The 24,792-nt window shown below is 35.7% G+C and overlaps 1 protein-coding gene across 8 annotated transcripts in view; it reads right to left on the bottom strand.

The window, feature by feature from the left end:
- Positions 1-1,991: 1,991 nt before the first annotated feature.
- Positions 1,992-24,792, bottom strand: part of PCDH9 (protocadherin 9) — a 927,283-nt gene continuing 904,482 nt past the window's right edge. For 7 of the 8 annotated variants that reach the window (XM_040487391.1, XM_040487394.1, XM_040487392.1 and 4 more), the window contains one exon: positions 1,992-4,249. In XM_040487391.1, the coding sequence (XP_040343325.1) occupies positions 3,876-4,249 (374 nt within the window). In that variant the 3' untranslated portion in view covers positions 1,992-3,875. The remainder of the gene's footprint in view (positions 4,250-24,792) is intronic. The other variant, XM_040487400.1, reaches the window with a different exon arrangement.

Genomic DNA, 24,792 nt, shown 5'->3' with positions numbered 1-24,792 from the left:
CTTACAAAGATATTTCAATACTAAGAGAATAATTATATATTTTCTCAACAGTGAAAAGGCCAGTTGATATCTACTAAAACTTCGGTAGTTGTGAATAGGAAGGAACAGTACATAGAGAGTTCATTATGTGATCACTGTGCCTTTAAGAACACTGGGAGAATCTGAAAGCACTCTCTCCCAAAAGAACCAATGAAGGAGCTTCCTTCAGGGAGAGAAGATCAGCTCTGTTTAAAACAAAGCAGAACAATGAAGCATTTTTAAACTGGCAACACCCCTCCTCCTTTTGATAGTTTGGTTTGCCCTCTTACAAAGCAACACCCTGGCATCCACATTAGAATTGAAACCGACAAGGCATCCCTTTCATCCCTGGCTGCCAACACTCCTCACTAATAATAATTAGCCATCCCTGGCGTCTAGCCAAGAGAGTTTAATAAATACTATAAGGGCTTTGGGGCCTCAGCTGCATTTCTAGCTTTAGCTAAGGAATGATGGGGGAGGGAACACCACTTGACGATGAATGAGATCTGCTGAATAGCATTAGTGCAACAAAATGAGTGCTCAGTTGTCTGTTAATGAATGACCATTATTTAAATATATATTTTATGTTAGAGTATGTGTAGAAATGCTCATAGGTCACAATCAGCTTTCTAAAGTTTATCTCTATACCTGCCTTAAAAACATTAATATATAGCATCATAATATTTGATAATCACTCTAGAAGTCATTATATCTTTATAGATTTCATATAGGTGTGATTTTCTAGGAAATGTAAATGGCTTTAATTTCCAGGTAAATAAAGATTCATAATAGTCAATGCCTCCACAATTAAACAATGTGGACAATACTCGAACAACAGTCATTATGAATGTACTCTTTTATTTACTTGATAAACCCTTCATTTTGGTTCATGATATTATCAACCCTAAAATTTCACAAAGCATATAACTGAATGTCTTGATAAGACTAGATATTGTTGTATTTATTCATAGAAATATGGAGGGGATGAGGAGTTTCTTTCCCACACTTGTGAAGGTTGTTCATAGAGAGGAGAACTATTGCACTTTTTTTGGTTCCATTTTTATGTCTTTATTTTTTATATGAATAGTTCAACTCTATGGGCAGGAGAACTATAAAAGAAATTGTTTTAATTTCTCTCACACTTTACTCTTAAAAGCAGAGGAGAATACTTATCTGATAACAAAATGAAGAAAGACTGTACAGGCATGGACTTTATCTTTTCCAGAGTGACATGTTTTCAGGATTCATTCATTCTCTGTGTCCTGGGGCAGGCCGCACCCTCTGAAGAAAACACAGAGGTTCTATGGTGTGCCTCACAGTCATGGGTGAGTCTGGCTTATTCACAGGTGAAGGGTTAGTTTCACATCCAGCCACAGTCCAAGCAAGTATCTTTATCTCTGTGTCTCTAACTCCTGAATCTTATTTCCCATTGCTACAAAAAGCTCTAGAGGGAGAGTCAGGCTTCCTTACCTCCCCTAAAACCCTAACACGAATGAAAATCGATCCAGGTGTTCTCTGGAGAAATAAACACACGGCATATGTATGAGTATGTCTTATTATCCTTGACAGCTTTCTGTGCCTATTTTCCTATCTGAAAGAAATACAGATGACGTGTTAGCCCTTGTTTCAAGGTCTTAATCCCAGAATAGTTCTCTTCTGCCTTGGCCAACAATAAAATAACCTCACTTACTAGTCTACCTGCCAGCTTTCTGGACTTGGGATTTCAGTTTGATAAAACTTGCATGAATCTTGACGAGAAAGTGAACTGAACTTCTCCATGAATTTCTCTAGAAAATGATTTCATAGACCAGAAGTTTAACTCTTTGAAATCGTATTTTCAGAACATAGGTATTAAACCCCTCAAAAGTCCGCCTTGATTTCTAATTAAGAGCTGATTTACCCACATATATTTATCCAACAATTAGAGTAGAAATTATCACTTTGGAGGTTGACCAAGAATTAACACACTACAATCAGGAATTCAGAACATTTATTGCAAGAGCTGAATAATTGTAAATAACGTAGAACTGGCAAAGCAGTAACAAGGATAATTGTTTAGATATTGATTCTGTCAAAGTCATCAAACACCCCTCACAAACCGACAAAAATGTACTTCAATAAGCAATGCACCCCTACCCATTATTTTCCATTATACTGTGGAAAAACGTGAATTGCTATTTACAAAGTAATTTTATTTTTGGTAAGAACAAATTAACTATCAGATTAGCAAACCTTTTTTTTTATTTTTTATTTTATTTTTTTTTACTTTTAAACTGATGTTGAACCGTGGCATTAAGATAACTTTCACTTCTTTCAATAAAGACATTTTGTTGCATGCTATTTATTTGTTTAAATCATCTGTCATGCCTTAACAAAAACCTCCTAAGAATGTTCGAATTTGGATTTGTTTGCACGTGCAACTGAGATCTTATGAACATTTGTTGTCACTCTGTTGGTTGGACCTAAGTGACAAGATGCTGGTACCTGCCAGGCATTGACCGACTATGATAACAAACAGTTAAACAGCAATAATTAGAGATTTATCCCTTTGTTTCCCCCAACTAGCCTACCTGGAGAATGTTCTGTTACATCATGAAGGCACAACACATTAAATATTTTGTGGCTATGGTCTAACACTTGTGTTACAACAACATTATTGTATATGAGGATCAACACAAACTCTGCCATTTCAACAAAGTTGTAGACACACACTTGCCCGGTTGAAACTATTTTTGAATAGTAATTTTTCTTCAATATATGCTAATTTTGATACATTAGTTTTGTATGAGTGACAAGCACAGGATATTGTATTACTTGCTGAAGGATAACACTTTCCCATTACTCTCACACTTAATGCTACTGATTAAGTGATTTTGCTTTCGCCTACTTTGAAAACAAAGATGTCAAGAAAATAGGTTCTGAGTTTCCAAGCTTTTGCAGAAGTCCTGTTCTTATATAAGGTTTTCATTTTATCTTTATTTTTTATAGAATCCCAGCATCATAAGCAATCACAAAAGAAGCAGGATTCCAGAACCTTTTTTTAAACACAAGCGTTTGAGATCCTTTGAACAATGTGTGTCAAGACAGACTACTAACGCAGAAACACCTCACTGAAAGAAACAACAAAAATAACGACAAAGAGGCAAATTAAGAAAAAGGAAAGAAGCAACCATAAAACACGGAATTATGCTACAACATTTTTTAGGTGAACGTTGTAAGTACACAAAAGTTGTTAATAATAACTTGCTTCTATTTACAAATACTTTAACACTGACTTACAAGTATCCACTAACGTTGTTAACAGCACAATAGGTTTAATGCTTAATCTTTTTAAGTTTCGTTTGAAGTATAATGTCAAGTATAGCAGTCCCAGCACAAATCAATGACAAAAAGAGCACAATTTTCTAACTGGATATGTTTGTCAGTCACTCTAATCCATGGAACTCTCTTACTCTCCAAATGCATATTCTATTGTTCATAGCAGCAGTCCAGGGTCAAAAGTAAAATGCAATTAACAAAAAAAAAAAAAAAAAAAAAAAAAAAAAAAAGAAAGAAAGAAAGAAAGAAAGAAAAGAAAAAAAGAAAAAAGATATTTGCACAATGGAGTGATCATCTCTGGAGAGTTTAATCAATTCTAGTAAACAAGATCACATGGCTAGTAGAACTATCTTCTTTTTTATGTTGTAAAATATTGTATCCTCCATGGTGCTAACACAAAGTTATGGATATCCCTGCTATAAAGGGGCATAGTTATAGAGATCTATTGAATACATAAAGCTCTGACACACACAGTATTAGCATGTCTATTTAGATTAAAGTTATTAGGTCCCATATAGCCTTTTTTTTTTTTTTTTTTTTTAGAGTTGGTGCTCCTTCGGACTCTCAATAGTACCTCCTGCTTGCTTATAAGACTTCAGATTTGCCAGAGGAATGTCTGTCATGTGGCTGCCATTGTTGAAATGGCCTTCATTGGAGCCATACTGCTTACGGTCATTGAACTGGTTCCTGTTGCTATCTTCTTTCCAGGCTCTGGTAAGGGTGTGCCCATTCACAAGCTTGTCCTTCTTGACCCATTCTTTCTGGGGTGCAAAGGTTGAGAGAGGAGATTTAGGGTGTTGATATGGGCCCAAGCCAGGAGGCATCCAGCAATTATCAGAGTGACCCAAAACCAAGCACTCTTGAGTGCACATCTCTGTGGCTTCAGCTAATCCTCGGGGACCCAAAGGCCCATCTACAGAGGGCAAGAGACAGAGAAAATAAGAAAAGAAAGTGGTTAGAACTGTAATTTAAAATTGTCACCTTTGAGAAGAAGTGCATTGGTGATTTCATTTTCTTATGAAAGTATAATAAGTTACGCAATTCAAAGAATTCAGTCTTTTAAGAGGAACAGAAAGAATCGAATTCCTTGTTGTGGAAGTAAGAATCATCTCTTTCTTTGAGCCTTCATTTATATTGAGAAACAGACATGCGTAAACAGGTATACCCACAAGACACCATTTCTGATCAACTGTTTCTGTCGAGTATGTATTGTTACTGATTTACCATCTAATTCTCAACAAAAAGCCCTTATTCATGAAAAATTATGAAGAGTCGAAAATTTTTATGTGTGATGTTGAAAAATATGTAAATATGTAAATGTACAACTCCATAAAAACAAAATACTTGAAATATAATATTAAAAAATAAATACTCTAAATGATTATATAAAATATCAGTTTTCCATAAAAACATGTTATTTTTATACAAAACCACACAAAAGTAATTGTGCAACATTTTTAAATTAAAAAAAATTAAAGCATATTTTAACTGTGTGTATTACTAAAGGAACACCTGGTCTGCTGCAAGCATTCTGAAATCCAAGTAAATAAAGAAGTCATTTGCATTCAAAGACAGCATTTGGTTGTTTCCAAACCTAACCTATTTTCTTTTCTTTTAAAATTTTTTAATGTTTATTTACTTTTGAGAGAGAGAGAGACAGAGTGTGAGTGGGGGGAGGGGCAGAGAGAGAGGAAGACACAGAATCTGAAGCAGGCTCCGGATTCTGAGCTGTCAGGACAAAGCTTGACGTGGGGCTGGAACCCACGAACCACGAGAACATGACCTGAGTCGAAGTCGGACGCTTAACCGACCGAGCCACGCAGGTGCCGACAAGCCTAAACTATTTTCTATATTTCTAAGTGTATTAAATAAATTCACTAGAATGAAAGTCTAGCTAAGTTGCAAATTGGATCACATGGAGTCTAATATTCAGGGGGGGAAAAGTCATTGTAGATATTTATCTATTGGTTTGCTTGTTTTTCCTAGCAGGCAATCTAGAACATATATTTTAACCTTCATTTCAAAAGTAAACTCTTTTCTGATTATATAAAGAGGAAATTAGCCCTTTACTGAAAAACAACAGCCAAATGATTTAGGAAAAAACTGTTTTGTTTTGTTTTCTTTCCCCTTGATTAAACAGTCAAGTGATAAGTGATAGGCTGGAAATTAGGAATTGATTTTACGAAGGAGGTTAAGTGGAGAGGCAAGAATGGCTGAGGCAAAAAGCATTTTCAAAATAGTCACCAGAATAAAAATGTAGAAGAAAATGAAGAAAACATTTCTGCAACTTTGCCTCATCAACAATGAAAACACTTAATCCATTGATTGGAATGTATGTTTTTGCTAAAGCCCAAGTTAGCACTACTAACATTTTTAAGTGCCCCAAATTGTGCTTTTTAATTTTAACATCTATTTGTCTTACTAATATTCCAGTTATTCCTTGCATATGAAAAAATTCCTGCTGAAATAGGTAACAGTTGATACAAATACCTGAGACCACAAAACACAAGCAACATCAGAATGGTCACCAGATGTGAAAAAAATGTGGCTAAAATTTACTCTTTCCTGCAAATTCAAATTTTAGTCATTTTTAAAATCTAAAACCTTCTCTTTAGAACAACTTTAAAATTCTTTCTCATCTGACCTGTATTTCCATCCCGCCAAAAGCAAACAGATTTATTTCGTTTAAACACATGCTCATTACTCAAAACTATTTCTGTCACAAACCTCCAAAGATTACTTACATCCTAGTATATTTAATTTGAACTTCTCTATGAGCCTTTCTTTGTCCTCAGAATTCTGCCCACCCTTCAAAAGTTCAAACTAATTTCTCCCTTTTAGGTTCAGTTTAGTGTGCTCAGTGATTCTGTATCCACAAAGCGAACACATTTTGCTCGAACCAATTCATGCTCCTTACATTGAGATCACAGGTTTAGAAGATGCTTTTTGCATGCTTTGGACCATTTTCATTTAATTACTTATTCTTTCAAGGTCAGCTTGCTTCCCAAGTACCAAAGCTAACTCCCACAACTACACCAATTCATATTTTGTGTGTACCTTGAAGATATCCACAGATCTCCTCTTAGTGATGAATGACAATTTTCCTAATTGAGCTTCCTCAACTCCTGCCTTAATGATACCTTTGTCTTTTGAGGGAGGTTCTGTACTTTCGTGAGTTTCATTTTATTTTTGTTTTATCCCAACTAGATTTAAAATCCATTAATGGAGAAAAAAAAAACGACTTCTCAGTCTTTTGATTCCTTATTGTGCTAAGCAACAGTGATGATCTATGAACAATGTTAATTGTTAATTAAAATTTTATGAGGTTGAAAATGTTCTGAGAAATAATTAAAAATATCCTCTGCTTAAAGGCAGACCTTAAGTAATTCTAATAGAAGATGCTGATTTCACAAACATCACACCAAAAGCTTCCTCAACAGCACATCTCTTTGCTTCACAATACTTTGTGACAGATAATAAATGAATTATTTAACTTCGCTGTTAAATATATTCACTCCTTTCAAGACATCAATGGAGATAAAGTAATCACCAATTTGATGTGCAATCTAGCTTGAGGCCTGTAAACCAACCTTCGTTTTTTACTTTTCTAGAACCATTAAGTTTTTCTTTTTTTGTTGTTGTTGATATCTCAAAGGAAAACAAATAATTAGCTATCTCAGAAATATCAATAGAATCAGGTTTTTATTGAGTACATAAAAGGAAAGAATATGCAAGATTATTTTTGTTTTATTTATAAATATTTTTATTTATTTTTAATTTTATTCAAATCCAAGTTAGTTAACATATAGTGTAATATAGCTTCAGGAGAAGAATTTAGTGATTTATCACTTACATATAACACCCAGCTCTCATTCCAACAAGTGCCCTCCTTAATGCCCATCACCCATTTAGCCCATCCCCCCACCCAACACCCCAACACCCCTCCAGTAACCCTCAGTTTGTTCTCTGTATTTAAGAGTCTCTTATGATTTACCTCCTTCTGTTTTAATCTTATTTTTCCTTCTTTTGTTTCTTAAATTCCACATATGAGGTAATCAAAAAGAATGAAATCTTGCCTTTTGTAACAACATGGATGGAACTAGAGGGTATTATGCTAAGCAAAAGAAGTAAGTCAGGAAAAGATAAGTATCATATGATTTCACTCAAGATTATTTTTAAAAATAGCTTTATCCAACATTCATTATCCTCGTATTAAATTAAGAAATTACCCAGGGGGACACTTGGGTGGCTCAGTCAGTTAAGCACCTGACTTTTCACTTAGGCTCAGGTCATGATCTCACAATGTGTGAAACAGAGCACCATATGAGGCTCCATGCAGAGTCTGCTTGGGATTCTCTCTCTCTCTCTCTCTCTCTCTCTCTCTCTCTCGCTCCCTCTCTCTCTCTGCCCTTCCCCTGCTGACACACATGTTTTCACTCTCTCTCTCTCAGAATAAATAAACTTTTAAAAATATTTAAAAAAAGAAAGATTACCCAGAGATTGAGAAAGTGTGTGTGTGTGTGTGTGTGTGTGTGTGTGTGTGTGTCTGTGTGTGTCTGTGTGTATCAGAATATGTGGACCCTAAGTCTTCAGCAATGAGTGACACATTTTAACAAATATTGTATTTTTTTTTCAGAACTGGTAACATTTATTTATTCCATAAATATTTACTGAGCACATATTATATGCTGACACTGTGATAGGCACCAGGAATACAGCAGTGGTCAAAATAGATGTCAACACTGTCCTCATAGAGTTTTCAGGTTACCCTGGGAATTTTTAAAATTCTCACTACTTTTATTTTACAAGCAGTGAACAAAGAGGGAAGAAAAGGGTATCCTTAAGAAGGAACAGGTGTCATTAGCAGTCAACTGATTTAGGAAGGCTTGTCTCTTTGCAAGGTAACAGATGGACTTTTTTCCCTATTACATCATTTCTACCTTTTTCTGAAAGTTCCTCTTACAGATAATTGACAATTGAAGACATCTACAGTTATGAGTACTATACAAAATCCTGACTGGTAAAAAAATGAGCTTCTTTCCATTAAATAATATCAATCGCTCTTTGCGAATTATACTTAGATTTATTCGTACAAGTAAATTTGAAGGCTTTTGATAAAATGCATAAATATATTTCCAGACATTTGTAGATTCTTAGGTAAGTCAGGTAGCTGATTCCTGTATAAGATTGAAAGATCCACCGCAAGGTGGAACACAACACAACACTTGAATGAAAGCCAGAAGTCTGTGTTCCTTATGGCTCTAAAAGAGAAAAAGGCCACATTGAATAAGGAAATTTTTACTTGTTTTATTTAGGCCTATATTTAATCACCAGTAGTTGCCTTGATGTTAAACAACAACAAACCACCCCCTACTCCTGGGTTTTATTTTGGAAAATAACAATGCTTCCAAATTGTCATGACTTGGTAAGACGGGGAAAAAAACACATTTTTAAAATTAGGGATTATTAAAGGGAAAACAGTCACACCTCTGGTTCCCTAAAAGTCCCTGTTCTTTAAAAGTTTACAATCAGGGGGCACCTGGGTGGTTCAGCTGGTTAAGTGGCTCTTGATTTCGGCCCAGGTCGTGATCTTAGAAGCCGTGAGTTCCAGCCCCAGGTCAGGCTCCGCACTGACAGCATGGAGCCTGTTTGTCACTCTCTTTCCCTCTCTCTCTGCCCCTCCCTTACTTGCATGCTCTTTCTCCCAAGATAAATAAACTTTAAAAAAATTGTAAAAAAAAGTAAAAGCTTATAATCGGAAGCATGCTAACCATGGAAGAGTTACCATTCATTGCTTTCATTTTTAGATACAATGACTGAATTGTTTTGTACTTTTTAAAAGGAGAAACACATTCTTTATAAAGCACTGATATTGAATAATGTCACTTCCCAAAATATGATTAAAACAATCAACCTATAATCTCCATCAAATATATAGCACTTAAAATACCAGGACATTTTTGCTAAAATATGAAAAATATAGGCACTAAAATATTGCTCTTCATCTTTGACTATAATTATTTTTAATATTATCATAATAAGTAATTATCTTAAGTGATGAATAATATTTTCCATTCATAAGTTCCCCTCAACAAGTGTATATTGAATATCTATCATGTACCACACATATCAGATACTACGCTGGATTCTTAATAAATGCCTTAAGATTTTATGCGTGTACATGTGTTTGTGTACACATGTGTTTTTCCCATTTCTCCAATTTTTTACACATTTTAATGTCCTACTTGTGCTACCTCATACAATATCTGTTTAGAACCCAGGTCAGCATTCCGAACTGCACATACATTATTTTCTACAATTTCAGCATTGCACCAAATTATTTCCTTTCTCTTCAAAATAATTAAAATCCACCATCATGATTTTTCTAAGACTGAAACATTTATTGATTTTTAAAAAAACAACTAAATTATTTGTTCCCTTTCACAATCTGCAATCTATGGGTTTGGTTATCGTTCCAGGTTTTTGAATGTATAAAGACACGAGGGCTGATAAAACTGTACAAGCCATCTGTCTCTGCATTTAAATGTTGAAAGCAAATACAAAAGCACATAACCAAGAGCTTGGAAGTTGTCTCAGTTAATATTTATATCAGGTGTCAATGTATTTCCCTCTCCACCTTTGCATAGCTCACCTTCTCACTCAGAACCCAACAAAATACTTTTTCCATGGTTAGGCATCAATAGCTGTCAGAGAGCTGCTTGAATTGCTGAGTTTTAAAGATGTGAGTTTAAAATGTGAAACGATCCAAGTTAATGGATCTCCAGCTATACCTAAGTGGTAGGATAGCTGAATGGGTCTTGATCTCATTTTATTATACCCAGAGGCAGAACCGTTACTTCATTGATTAACTCAACTGCTGTAATTAACAAGTACCTTTGGCTTGTGGTCCACCTACTTTTCAACCTGAGGACTTGAAACCTTTTAATTCCAAAGCTTGGAACTGATATTTTTAAAAAAATCATGATACCTTTCCTATTCCTGGTTAGGTTTCATACTATATGAATATTTGGCCTTTTATGTGAATGAATTTTCTCTAGAATTTTTACTGTGGGGTAAAATATGATTAAACAGACTACCAGGATTGAATTGCAAAAGAGAGGAGTCATTTTTATATCATTTGGGATCAAACTCATCCCATTTCACTCAATTTTTCATTTCACTTGATTTTTATGATAGAAAAATACATCTTCTACGCAGAACACACCTGATTCTCATGTTACAATGGCCTTTTTTGTGGTAAGAACATATATCAGTATTTTTATGCAAAACATTTGTTCTTAAGTTCAGTTTTGCTGATTTCCCCAAGATTTTATGGTAGCAGGTAGGAAGTTCGCAGAGCTGTGCATCACTAAGCACCTTACAGTGAAGGAGGCATCCCCAGATTTAGATTTGCTGCAGCAGTTTCCCAGATCTCTAGGCAAATGATAAAATTTCTTCACTTGTTTTAAATAAATTTCCATTTTACGTAGACTTTCATCCTATAATTTTGCTTTACACTTGCTGTTATTAATATACTGTGAAAAATCTTATTTTTCATGATTGCTCTTTGCCTTAATCAATTTTCCTATAATAAAAGTTCAGGGAAACAAATACTTTCACCCACTACATTTGAAGTTAATTTTAGCATCTCTAAGAGACCAATACAAAAACATCAGTATCTTTGCTAGCTCATTCTTACCCTCATTTTCAGCTTATGTCTTTCATTTTTCTCTTTTCCCTTCTTTTCTTTCTTTCTTTCTTTCTTTCTTTCTTTCTTTCTTTTTCTTTTTTTTTCTGGAACGATGTAACAGTGTAACGATTTCTTATCATCACTGTGAATTACCTTGAATGAAAAGCTGAAGCTAAATGCTTATGCTTATGCAAATATGGAGGGACCTGAAAAATGGGTCAAATTCATTTGCTAGGCATCCCTCCTCTCTACTATTCTATCACCACTTACTATATTTATTGAACAGTTGCTGTTAAAAATCAAATCGATTAATTTTCTTCCCATCTAAACTATGGCCAAAATTAATTTCAAATATGAGAGTTGGCATGAGAAACAGAGGAACTTGCTTAGCATTACCCACATTCCATTTTGAGACATCATTCTACTTCAGATCACGATACACAATGCCAAATCAAAATTTTTAAATCAATGTCACATGGGAATAAATATCAGTTATTACTCTTTTATATAGAAAAACAATCAAAAAGTATAATAAATTCCATTGCCATTAATGTTGCCATTCCATTGGCATACGAAATAGAGCAGCACAGTTATGTGGACAGTCTAAGACCCAAAAATAGATCTGGCAAATTTGAACACACTTATGGGAAAAATATTTTTCATTCATTCACTCAACAAGCTTTGTTTGATCATGTTAGGCTCAAGAGATTGCTAAATAGAATATCTAAAATCAGAACCATCAGGTCACACGGATAGCTAGGTCAAACAGAAATAGATTTAAGTCACAGTCAAACAATGAATGAATATAGACTTTGTGAAAGTAATTTTAGATTCCTAAAAGATTTTAGCTAGTCCTAGTTTGTCATCTATAAATTAAGAGTAAGAGACTAGATTTTCATGCATGACCTCTACCATTTTCTTATTCTCTCATCAAATACCACTGTGGTTTGCCATAGATAATCAAACTTTTCAGTGTTGGTTTCATTTTAGTTATGAGAAGCCCCAGACAGAGCAAAGAAATTATAAATCAATTTTTCCTGTAGATTACTGTATTATTTAGGTCACATTCAGTTTTTTGAATGTGAAACTATATTTAGAACAAGTATTTATGTTTCTAAATCTAAGTAAAAAAAAAACCCTAATGATTTAGTCAGAGTTTAGTTTATAGCTCAGATTTAAACGCTACATTGAGACTGCACCTACAGTCACCTTGAGAAGCAAATGCAAAAAAAAAAAAAAAAACCCACACCAGCAGGATTTGACAAAACCTTTGGTTAACAAGTAAACAAGGATTAAATGTTTTACACATTCCTCATACAGATTTTTTTCCTTGGTCACAGATGAAAAGTCAACATTTGCAGATGGAGACGGTCCAAATACAATAACACACGGCCGGCCCAAGCAGCAGATTCTCTGAGGGAGAGGATATTGCTATTTGGACAGACTTCATAGCTCACAAAGAATGGAGAGCACTTCCTTATAAGTCTTTAGCTTTCTTCTGCATGGCATAAATATCAGCTGCCTTTTTCTCACCTGCAAAAGCTAACCGCTGAAAAGAAAATTATCAGAGGTAATGTCATTTATTAACTATTATTAATGTTTGATGTTGCAATCAGTTGAATAAAAAGGTCTAAGGTTATTCACTACCAAATTTTGACCAAACTGCATGATGTGAAATATTTATATTATTGCTGATCATATTTAGTTTCTACTATAGTTTACCACATTTTAAATTATATTTAATATCTTTCATTTTAAATACTCATTCTCATATTGATATTTCCTGAATTATTCTCCATTGCTTGGAATTTGCATTATTTCTCAAAAAAATGTAGTGTGGCTTATTTAATGTGCAACAGACTTTAAGGAGCCAATCTAAGGTATTGAGAAATGAAGTAATTTTTTACAGATTTATTTCAGGCCAAGATCCAAATGTAAAACGGAGAAGCGGCCTATGTAATCTTCCATCTCCTTAAAAACATTCTCAGCTGCTTATCTAAAAACCGGGCCAGGAGTATAAGTATTGACTAAGACAATGGCCAAGGGGACAATGCAGACATAATAAAGTCATTTATCAACTAATAAAGTTGGCTTTTAGTTAAATAAAGAGAGATTATCAGGTAGGCCTAATGTCATCATATGAGCCCTTGAAAAGCAGGGGATTTTCAGCAGCAGGTAGCAGAAGGGAGCTCATACTCAAAGCACAAGGAGGATTCAATGGGCCATTGGTGGCTTTCAAAATAGAAAAGACCACACAGAAAGGATCTGAGAGCTGCCTCTAACGGCTGACAGCAACTCCAGCTGGGCAGTCAGTAGGACAATAGGGATCTCAGTCCCACAATGAGAAGGAACAGAATTCTGCGAACAACAGAGTTGTTTTAGCTAACAGAGTTAGTTAAAAAAATGGATTCTTCCTCAGAGACTCCAGAGAAGGGTTCAGTCCAGCTTATACCTTGATTTCAGCCATGGGAAACCCTAGGCATACTGAGCCCACTTGCACTTATGAGATAATAAGTGGACAGAAGCAGAGATAATACATTTGTATTGCTGTAACCAGCTAAATTGTGGTAATTTGTTACTCAGCAATAGAAACTAATAGAACATCTGTCGTTTACTCAAGACACACAGTCAGTCAGCAAGTTCTTTAGTCTACCTACTTCCCTGAAAACCCACCAGCTCAAACCACTATTATTTCCTAACAGGACTCCCTTTTTCTTTAAGCTCAATCCCCAATGTGGGCCTCGAACTCACAACCACAGGATTAAGAGTCTCATGCTCTACTGACTGAGCCTTCTTCTACTCTTTTGAAATTCTATTCTCCAATCTTTAGAGTCATCTATATATTTTAATTAAGTGATAGATATAGATAGATAGATATAGATAGATGATATAGATATAGACAGATACAGATATATAGATATAGATAGCCCTTCAGGCACCTGGGTGGCTTAGTCAGTTAAGCGTCCGACTTCGGCTCAGGTCATGATCTCACAGTTTGTGAGTTCGAGCCCCACATCGGGCTCTGTGCTAATAGCCCAGAGCCTGGAGCCTGCTTCGGATTCTGTCTCTCCCTCTCTATCTGCATCTCCTTCACTCACACTCTGTCTCTGTCTCTGTCTCTGTCTCTGTCTCTCTCTCCCTCTCCCTCAAAAATAAATAAACATTAAACAAAATAAAAAAAAAGATAAAGATAGCCCTTGAACAACATGAAGGTCAGAAACATTGACCCTCATGCAGTCATATGACTTTTGACTCCACCAAAACTTAACTATTAATAGCCTACTGTTAACTATAAGCTTTACATAATACAGTTATTATAACTATGTTATAGTTGATTAACACACATCTGTATGTTGAGGTATTATATGCTGTATTCTTACAATAAAGTAAGCTAGAAAAAAGAAAATGTTAAGAAAATCATAAAGAAGAGAAAATACATTTGTAGTACTGTACTGCGTTTATCAAAAAAAATTCATGTATAAGTGGACCCACACAGTTCAAACCCATGTTGTTCAAGGGTCAGCCAGAGTTGTAAGTATATAACTAATATACTTATATTAGTCTCCTATTTCTGCTGTAACAAATTACCACAAACTTAGTGGCTTAAAGCAACATAAGTTCATTCAATTACAGTTCTGGAGGTCAAAAGTCTGAAATCAATTTCATTAAACTGAAGTCAGCATGTCGACTGCAATGCTTCCTCCTGGAAAACCTGTGGGGAGAATCCATCCTCTTTCCTTCTTTCAGCTTCTGGAGCCATCCATGTTTCTTAGCTTCTGGGTCCTTCCCCCATTCTCAAAGCACATCTCTCCAATCTCTGCTTCTTTTATCACATCACCTCCTCAAATTCTTCCTGAATTCCTCTTATAAGGGCCATTGTAATTACATAATACCTAGGTGGATAATCCAGGATAATCTCCTCATTGCAAAATCCTAAATTTAGTCACATCTGCAAAGCCCCTTTGATAACATTGTCACATGTTCCGGGGACTACGATTTAGGTACATTTGGGGGCTATTCAGCCTAACTCGATATTTAGAGCAGAATACCTCACTAACTCGATATTTAGAGCAGAATACGTCACTCCTTTGCTTCGCATCACATCAGAGTAAAAGACAGGGTCCTTTCCATGGCTCAAAAAGTCTCACATGATCTGGCTCCTGCCCAACTCTCTGACCTCTTATCTGCCCACCCTCCCACCTGTTCTCCTGTACCCTATCTTACTCTGCTACACTCACTTTCTTGCTGTGCCTCAAATACACCAAGATCCATGAGGTCTCAGAGTCTCCGGATTTGCTATGATTTCTGCTTGGGATATCTTCTTCTCATTGGCTCTGGAGAAACTCACTCACTTAATTTAGATGTTTCCTCAAATTAAATTCTTCATAGAGGCATTTCCTGAGCTCTTTATTAAATATATATATATATATATATATATATATATATATATTACCCCTACCCAGTCACTCTCCATTTCCTTACCCAGCTGAGTTCTTCTTAGCACTCATTGCTACCTGTCATAATATATTTATTTGTTAATGATCTAGCTCTAAGAGTAGAATCTAAGCGCCACAATGCCAGGTAATTTGCTTTTTGATAACTGCATCCACAACATGTGTTACTATGGCCTGGAACATTATAGATAATTTCTGGATACATTTTTTTAAACAAAACATAAATGAAGCTTGTTCTGAGTCCTCGAATCAGCGAACTAACATAAAAACTGTATGTAGAACATTATGTGACAAGTAATTTACATTTAGAAAAATAGTGATCCAATAGTTTTTACCTGTACATGAGAAACACTGCTAAGAGTTCATAGCATAAAATTTCACTAAGATAATACTTGGAACATCTAAATGGCATTAATAAATGAAAGAAGTTGCATTCAAAAGCACTTATGCACTATCCTACTTTGGACTTGAAGCAAGTGAAATGTTCCAAAGTGAAACATAATTAGGTTCCTTCCTATATCCTATCAAACTACTTTATCATGCCAGAAAATTCGTAACTCCTTTAACCATCAGAGCCCTTTAGATGTCTTCAGAAGTCCAGATTCACAGAATACATAACAAAATAATTCTTTAAAGCCTGAAGACACCAAAGTAATTATTAGTAATTATTCTAAAGCAGAGCCCTAATGAGATGCAGATAATTGTGTAGGATTTAGCTCTTTGATACAGGTATGCTCAGGTAAATGAGATGCCATTTAGAAAAAAAAAAGTTGATTAGGGAATGTATTGAAAACTTAAATGTAGTTTAGCCTCTGTAAATATATTGGCTTACAATTATAAGAGATGAAATTATTGTTCACAAATTTTAGGGGATAAGGTGATTTTAAAAGAAGCTAATATGTCACATTAGATTACATATAGAATGTCATGGTAAAATTCATTGCTTAAATTCAGTTGTACATAAAGAAAACCTACTCTAAAAATGAGAAGTTTAATGTTATATTTTGAAAGAACCTCCTAAGGGAACTGTTGAAAATAGGATTACTTCATTATTGAAAATGGCCTGTATAATAGACTATTGTGGAGAGAAATCTTGCCCTCTCAGGGTGATGCATAGAATTACCCATTCCAATCTAAAATGTCTGTTTATCTCTGGATGCACCTTGCAAATCCAGAGAAATTACTTCATTAATATCAGTCTTTGAAAGATAAATTTCTCTCTTAAAATAATAAGAATTACATGTGAATTTTATAACATCTATGTAAATTTGGCTGAGATTTCCTGCATTATTTTCTGCTCTGCCTATTGCCAATCAGAGACCATAGTTTTCTGACACTAGAAAACATCTCTTTAATATTTTGATGTTACAGGTAGTTGACCCTAAGTCCCAACTATTCAACAGGTAATAATTTTGACATATTTATCATAAAAAAATCACTGTCATGATGATTTTATGTTATGAGACATATGTCATTATCATTTTTCGGAGATAGAAAAAAGTTTGTTGTAACATCAATGTGCTTTAATATCTAATCAAAAATATTTACAAATTTCTCACGATTAAGCTGATGTGTACATGCAAAATTTTAGTCAGACTCTTGGAATTAAGTTTCACAGTGAATATAAGAAAACAAAATAGGGGAAAGGGGCTGCCATTAATTCTATATCTAGAGAAAAAATCTTGGTAAGCAAAATTTGACCTTATCTTCTGTGGGGTCATCTTTTTTCTTCCTCTGGGTTACTTCAATAATTTCTTTGGAGGAGTGGTCACAATCACATCTGCTTCCTATCTAGGTCTCCTGTCCCTTTGCAATTAAATATGTTTTGTATTATTTTTCCAATATGTCTCACGAAAATGACCTGTCTCTCGGGCATAATTGGTGGTTGGCTATTCTGACAAACTCATTAATCTTATAATGTCATCGACTAACACGCTAAGTGTTATCCTTTGGAAGAAAAGCTACACGTCAGTAAGAGCCAGATAAAGATGCTTTAGTCTGCACATAGGAAGGCTTGAGACATGATGGCAGATGAATAGAGAAGGCTTGGAGGCAACCGTCAAATCGTAACGTGAAAATATGCCTCTCCATGAGCTGGCAGAGCTTGGGTACCTTTCAAAGTCCTGGCATGGAAGAGATGGCACTCAAAAGGATCCCCTCAAAAGAGTTTAATGAAGGAACTCTGTGGAGTATGGGCTGGGGCAAGAAAACCAATAAAGAGTAGAGAGGGAAGCAAGGACCTGGAAAAGTATGATGTTATTACCACTCCTATATCTAAAGGGGTAATCAACAGGGAGGGCAGAATGGCCCTGGAATCTAGAAAGAACTATGGAAGGTCTGGAAGAAGGTATTCAGGAAACCAGAGAGTGAATAGACAAGATAAATGGTAATATAAAAGATAAGTACAAACACGGGAAAGTCTTTGTTTCTGTTTCTTTTGTGAATCACTAGATACAAAGCCAATAAGTATCCTTCCAACTGAAATCCAACTGTAAAGTCTTCACTGGTCTAGACACATTTTCAAATTCCTTTATGGTCATCCACCGTAAATCCAAGTGTGATCAGTTTGGAAACATTACTTCCTACTAACTATGCATAATATATGAGCCAACAATAAGGATAATAACTCAGAATAAATATTATTTTAAAATTCAGGGGCATGTGGGTGGCTCAGTTCTTTGTGTCTGATTTCAACTCAGGTCATGATTTCCCAGTTCGTGAGTTCAAGCTCCACATCAGGCTCGCTGCTGACAGTGCAGAGCCCATTTCAGATCATCTGTCCCTCTATCTGCCCCTCCCCTGCTTGTGCTCTCTCAAAAATAAATAAATCATAAATAAATAAATAAATAAATAAATAAATAAATAAATAAATGAAAATTCAGAGTAACTGGGTCCTCTGTCCCTCTCTCTCTTTGCCCCTCCCCTGCTTGTGCTCTTTAAAAAATAAATAAGGGGCGCCTGGGTGGCTTGGTCGGTTGAGCGTCCGACTTCGGCTCAGGTCATGATCTCATGGTCTGTGAGTTCGAGCCCCGTGTCGGGCTCTGTGCTGACAGCTCAGAGCCTGGAGCCTGTTTCCAATTCTGTGTCTCCCTCTCTCTCTGACCCTCCCCTGTTCATGCTCTGTCTCTCTCTGTCTCAAAAATAAATAAACGTTAAAAAAATATATTAAAAAAATAAAAAATAAATAAAACATAAAACATAAAACATAAATAAATAAATAAAACATAAATAAATAAATGAATAAATAAATAAATAAATAAATAAATATAAATTCAGAGTAACTGTGTGAGTTGGTAAAAAGAGAGTTAATATTTTTAATATTTTAGTAAAAATTCTTCAAATGTTGTACTTCAGATTCTCACCAAAAATCTCATTCTTTGTATATGTGAATCATAACAAAAATAACTAACCTAGTATATCTTCATCGAAAGTAAAAATTATTGGTAAATTTCATAAGTTGTAGTTTCTATGTCTTTTTGACTTTATGCAGTAAAGTATGGTTAAAACATTTGATTCTTGTTTCAAGTTCTTGAGTTGGCCTCTGTGCCTCAGTCTACCACATCAATAAAACCACAAGACAGCTGGCCCTTGCCAAACATTATCAATACTGCTTAGGATGTCAGTTAGTTTCTCTCTAATAGAAGTGACCTGCCCAATGAACCTTTATTTTTTAATCTGGATGACAGTCAAAGGTTCTGAGATCTGTGAACCTTTGGCAAGATTTATAAAGTTAAGTTGTCATCTAGAACAACTGGTGTGGCTTTGGTTCAAAATCAATCACTAAGAGTATTTTGTATCTGGCTGAAATACTCCAAAATGTTCTCCCTGTCAGCATGGAATGTAAATAGAAAAACAAAAGCATATTTCAAAATCATGTTAAAACTAATAAATTACTTGAAGTTACTCCTTGGGACCTACATATATATGTATATATACATTTATGTACATATACACATGTGTAGACATATATGTGGGTACATATATAAATACACATATGTGTGTATATACAGATAGCATTATTTTTGCTAATATAAATATATAGTGTAGGTCTTATTTACATTCTCCAAGCCTCATTTTCCTGATGACAGAGATGAGAGAAGATTAAGAGGTGTTAGTGGATTAAATAGACTACTTAAGATCACCTATTGCTTGAGCATCCTCCCTTCAAGCAATACCACTGAACCAAATTTTTTTCTCTCGGAGTGTTTCTCAGTGAATCAAAAGCATTTTCCTCTCAGGTGAATAAACACCTTATGCAGAGCTAAAGAAGTATACTTTGTGTTTCTACACAATCATGCCTGATTGGGTTCCTGAAGCAAAGTATGAATATATACCAGTGACTACAAACTGTCCTTCAAATTCTTTGACATAATGTTGAAGAGAGCCAAAGTCATGAACCAGGAAATATATCAATGATCTTCCTCAAATGCGGGTATTAATTTGCCATTACATTTTTTTTTCTTGTGGTAAAATAAAGATTCAATGATTTTTTTTAATTTGCTTGTTTGCAGGGGATGAGAGGTTGATGTCTAATTCATTTTACAAAGAGCTAGAAATGACAACTATAAACTATATTTTCCTTATGTAAAGATTCATTTTTTAAATTTTTTAATGTTTATTTAATTTTGAGAGAGACAGAGACAGAATGCAAGTGGGTTGGGGCAGAGAGAGAGGGAGGCACAGAATCTGAAGCAGGCTCCAGGCTCCGAGCTGTCAGCACAGAGCCTGACGTGGGGCTCGAACTCACGAGCTGTGAGATCACGACCTGAGCCAAAGTCAGATGCTCAACCGACTGAGCCCCGCAGGCGCCCCAAGATTCATTTTTAAAGTTGGTATCCAGGTGAATGAGTAGGGATGAAGGTCAAGGCGACACTGAGAACTTATTTGTACTTATATTAATTATTCTTGGTTAATGATCATCACTACTATTTTAGGAGCTAAAGCTGTTTGAAAGTGTGTTATTTGGCTGGCTGCCTATTCCAATGCCCTCTGAATCCCTAAGAGGGTCAGGTCAATACAAGAAATTCAAAGCTGCTTTCATTTGTTTAATTAAAATAGTCATTATAAATGAACAGATTGTGTTTGTAAACTTACAGAGCTTTAAAAAAAACTTACTCTTTCTAATTGCTACATGACAAGATAAGCAGTCTCTATGAGCGTTTTCGGAACTCCTGCAAGACTTGAAATTACTATTTAATGTTCTCATGTTCTCTCCTTCTGGGCTGCTCAAAGTCTCTGCACGCTATCTCACTGTAGTTCACTTTTGTTTCTTGTGATTCTTTGTTTCTTCCCTGTCTGAACACCTCAGCATCTTCAGTACACAGCTACAGTGTCAGTAGACTAGAGATGTCTAGGCCTGTAGTGTTACTGCCTCACCAACTATTACTAAATCTAAATTATCAGTGAGACTGATCAAACGACCCAGATTACATTAACAGGCTCTTATATTTTGGGAAGCACCAATTTTGGGATTATTTTTGTTATTTGGAATTGCTGCTAAATTGAAGTCACATTATTTTTGCTGTTTTTCTGAAGGGCACACTGGAGTTTTTAGACTTTACTTATTTATTTATATTTTGAAACAGAGAGAGCAGGTGCCCAGGAGGGGTAGAGGGAGAGGGACACAGAATCTTAAGCAGACTCCACGCTCAGTGCTGAGCCTGATGTGGGGCTCTATCTCATGATCCTGAGATCATGACCTGAGCCAAAATCAAGAGTTGGACGTTTACTGACTGAAGTCACCCAGGTGCTCCCATGCTGGATTTTTTTTTTTTAATTCCTTTCCATAAGAAGACTTTCCTGGATCCAAGTATTTGAGTACCTAACAAAATGTACCAAATGAATGGATAGAAGCCAAGCCATTCCATTCTCTCTAGTTATCTCAGTGACAGATGTATATTAACCTATGATCATTTTGGCTGAGACGATCAGTATTGATTATGAAAATGGCCACAACTCAGTTTGTGACATACAGATACTGCCTAAGTGTTTAAAGGCATGAATCAAAAATCTGACACAGTTAAGTTCAACTTGAGTGGCAGCACTTAGTGCGACGTAGGGACTGGAAAATAGGCTGGATTTGAGGTAAGCTGGCAATCTATCCCTGTTTATGATTTAACACCGTGCACTGACACATCTTTTTTTCAAGCCATCTGCTTCCTTCATATCATTAGAGAACAAGGCATAGGCCACATTTCCCCTGTTTATTTAACAGCATGCTTGTTAGTGACTGCATGCATACCATCCTTATTAATTCAAGAACTCGTGTTTTCAGATAGGAAAGTGTGCTATATGGATGTTGGAAATGATATATTCCAGGAACCAATAAGGTTAAGTTTTCTGAAGTAGATCCAATGATTTCATAATTAGTATTTGGTGTACATTTCAGTTTCATTTGCATATGCACATATGTTCATTCTTAAGCTTTGCTAACAAAACTAGATGTATGAAAAATCTCTACATATTTCATGTCCAAATGGATTACAAAAACTATGGCCTGGTAAAGCTCTCTGGGTATTTTTCTTTCTTCTTCTTCTCTTTTAAAAATCATCCAGTCATACTTAACAGGGAAATTCCTCCACTGTGAATTATGATATTTCATGAGTTTCCATTTTTTAAAGCAAAGTATAGTTTTAACAGAACCATTAAGTGAGATCAGGAGTAAAGGAATTACAGCATTCCCAAGCGTTAACATATTCAGTGTTTCCCTTTCTTACAAGAATAGTAGTGCAGATGTTAATTATAATATACAGGAATGACCTGTCAAGACACCTAAAATCCTTGGTCTTTGATCCTCTGGTCCTGTGCCAGGTTTGATGACTGGCTTATGAAGGAAAATAAGGAAATGGATCTCTAAGTCATTTTAAATGAGCTCTTCATCTCCCGCCCTTTCCAGAACATCTGGCTTAACCTCAAAAATTGGAATGACTGTAAAATTTTCATTGAGAGAGTCTGCTGTTGCACTTTAACCAGCTACTTACCCTTCCACTACTGGACTCAATTATTAAGGAACAATTGCAGCACAGTGAGCTGTTTGGAGGCAATAGCTGTTAAATGTGTGTGCCCACGCACACAAGGAGAGATCCCAAATAACAAAAATAATAATATCACAGTACTTATATAATAAAATAAAATAAATCATAGTGTCACTGAAGAAACAAAGAGGTGTTTGGTTTCATTTTAGGGAATTAAAGAGTTTGCTCCTTTGGCTTTTCTCTTGTCATTTGAATCATTGCTTCTAAAGCACAGATTTTATGGGCAGTGTGGAGATTCTTTTATGATAAACTGATTTGCATTTTAAATATTTTCATTGGTTTTGTTTTGTTTTGTTTAGGAACTTGCATATTTGGAACTGCAGTGCCATCATATTCTAAGTAGGTGTTGAAGTGAGTGCTTAAGGCAAAATTCAGGGGTAGTCAGAAGGACCCTGGCAGCCCCCTCAGCCTGTCAAGTTGGTTGAGTTATAAGGAGCACGAGGGACCCGGGGGAACAAGCATTTGTTACTGTCCAGGGAGGAATTACTGGTAGAATCACCTGGACTATTTTTTTTTTAATTTTTTAATGTTTATTTATTTTTGAGAGACAGAGACAGAGCTCGAGAGGGGAAGGGCCAGAGAGAGCGGGAGACACAGAATCCGGAGCAGGCTCCAGGCTCTGAGCTGTCACCACAGAGCCCACTGCGGGGCTCAAACTCACAAACTGTGAGATCATGACCTGAGCCGAAGTCGGACCCTTAACCGGCTGAGCCACCCAGGCACCCCTCATTTAACTACATCTGTCTCCTCGCTATTTCTCCATCTTGGCTCAGCAAGTGTAGCTGAAGTTGTATTGCTAAAATGCACATGCCTACACAGGATGCGACTTCATTCTCTGAAACAGTGGTGACTTTTTGGTTGCAATTCTTTCCCAACTCCTCCCTCCTTTCTTTTGGTTTTTCCTACAGAAGGTCTGTGAAGGAGGAAGAGCAAGGTGCTCTCCAGAAGAACAGCAAACTATGAAAGACCACATGAAATATGTGAGGCAAGGCGTTCCTGAGAGAATACCTCCGGGGCCATATGACATGCACCATCTCCCTCCACTCTCCTGCCATGTTCTTCCCTTCACAAGATGGAAAAAGGTAAAGCGACCTGCCAAAAGTCACACAGCTCTTTAGAACCAGGCCATGCTTTAGAGCTTCTAATTCAAAACAAACAAACAAACAAACAAACAAACAAACAAACAAACATAGTGCCGCATGCTGCTGCTTCTCTGTCATTGACAGAGGACATCAAATTTTAGATTAATAATGGCATTTAAAACAAGGATTATAAAATAAAATAAACTCCATATGTCAGTTAGAATAGTCTAAAGTGCAGGTGCAACCATAAGCCATTCTGTGGAATGAAAACACTTCAGAAAGTAGAATAATAGCCAGTGCAAGGATGGCACAGAAAAATTGGCTGCAAGGTAAAGTATTACAAAAAGTGGAATTTCGTAAGCAAATAGAACAAAGTAACTTCCTAAACACAGAAATACACTGCCTATAAACTGGGATTATTCGTAACACTTAGATTAATACAATTCACCAAGCAAGCATTTAGAAGTGACAGGTTCACTACTAATGTTTCTGGGTTGGTCCTCAAAACCTGGAAAACTTCCTTGTGCTGAAAATAAGTAAATGTGTACACATATACAAACTTAGAGCATCTATTATCTTTCACTCCCAGTCTGGGTGACTAGACATCAACCTCTTCACTTGGACTAAATTACCAATACTTTGACTTAGTATAGCTATAAAAAAATAATTTGCTGATGCAGTAGAAACAATACCTTTTGCGGGAAATCTACATTACTCAAATTCTGGAAGAGAAAACAGGTAGGAAATCTGCAGTGCATACTTCACGGGTATTTTTATAACACGTCCCCTCCCTACACTTAGTTCTGTATAAGAAACAGTAGCCGCTCTATTCCAGGGTTGGATTTTGTGGCTTTTGCTAAGAGAGAATCATTATTAAAAAAGCTAATCTATAAAGACTAGAAGGGGAAGCACCGATCTTCAGGTTTGTGACATAGTACTTCTCTTCCAAGGGTTAAGGTTTAAATGCACCCACGATGTCTCTGGGACTTGTGATGATTTGTTTTTACCAAGGAAATGGGGGGAAAAGAGTTTCCAGAAGACCAGAAAATTGTTAAGGACAGAGATAACATTTGTGTCAAGTTAAACTATGTCAGTTTATTGTACAATTAGAGCTGACAAGTTTAAATTTCTGATATTCTTTTAAAGTGAATAGGCCAGCATTCAGACAAATACAAGAATGTCTCTCTTTTTCTTGT

This window comes from Herpailurus yagouaroundi, unplaced genomic scaffold, assembly GCF_014898765.1.
Source record: "Herpailurus yagouaroundi ecotype Mexico unplaced genomic scaffold, PumYag 164, whole genome shotgun sequence".
NCBI lineage: Eukaryota > Metazoa > Chordata > Mammalia > Carnivora > Felidae > Herpailurus > Herpailurus yagouaroundi.
This window is presented reverse-complemented; position numbering and strand designations above follow the sequence as displayed.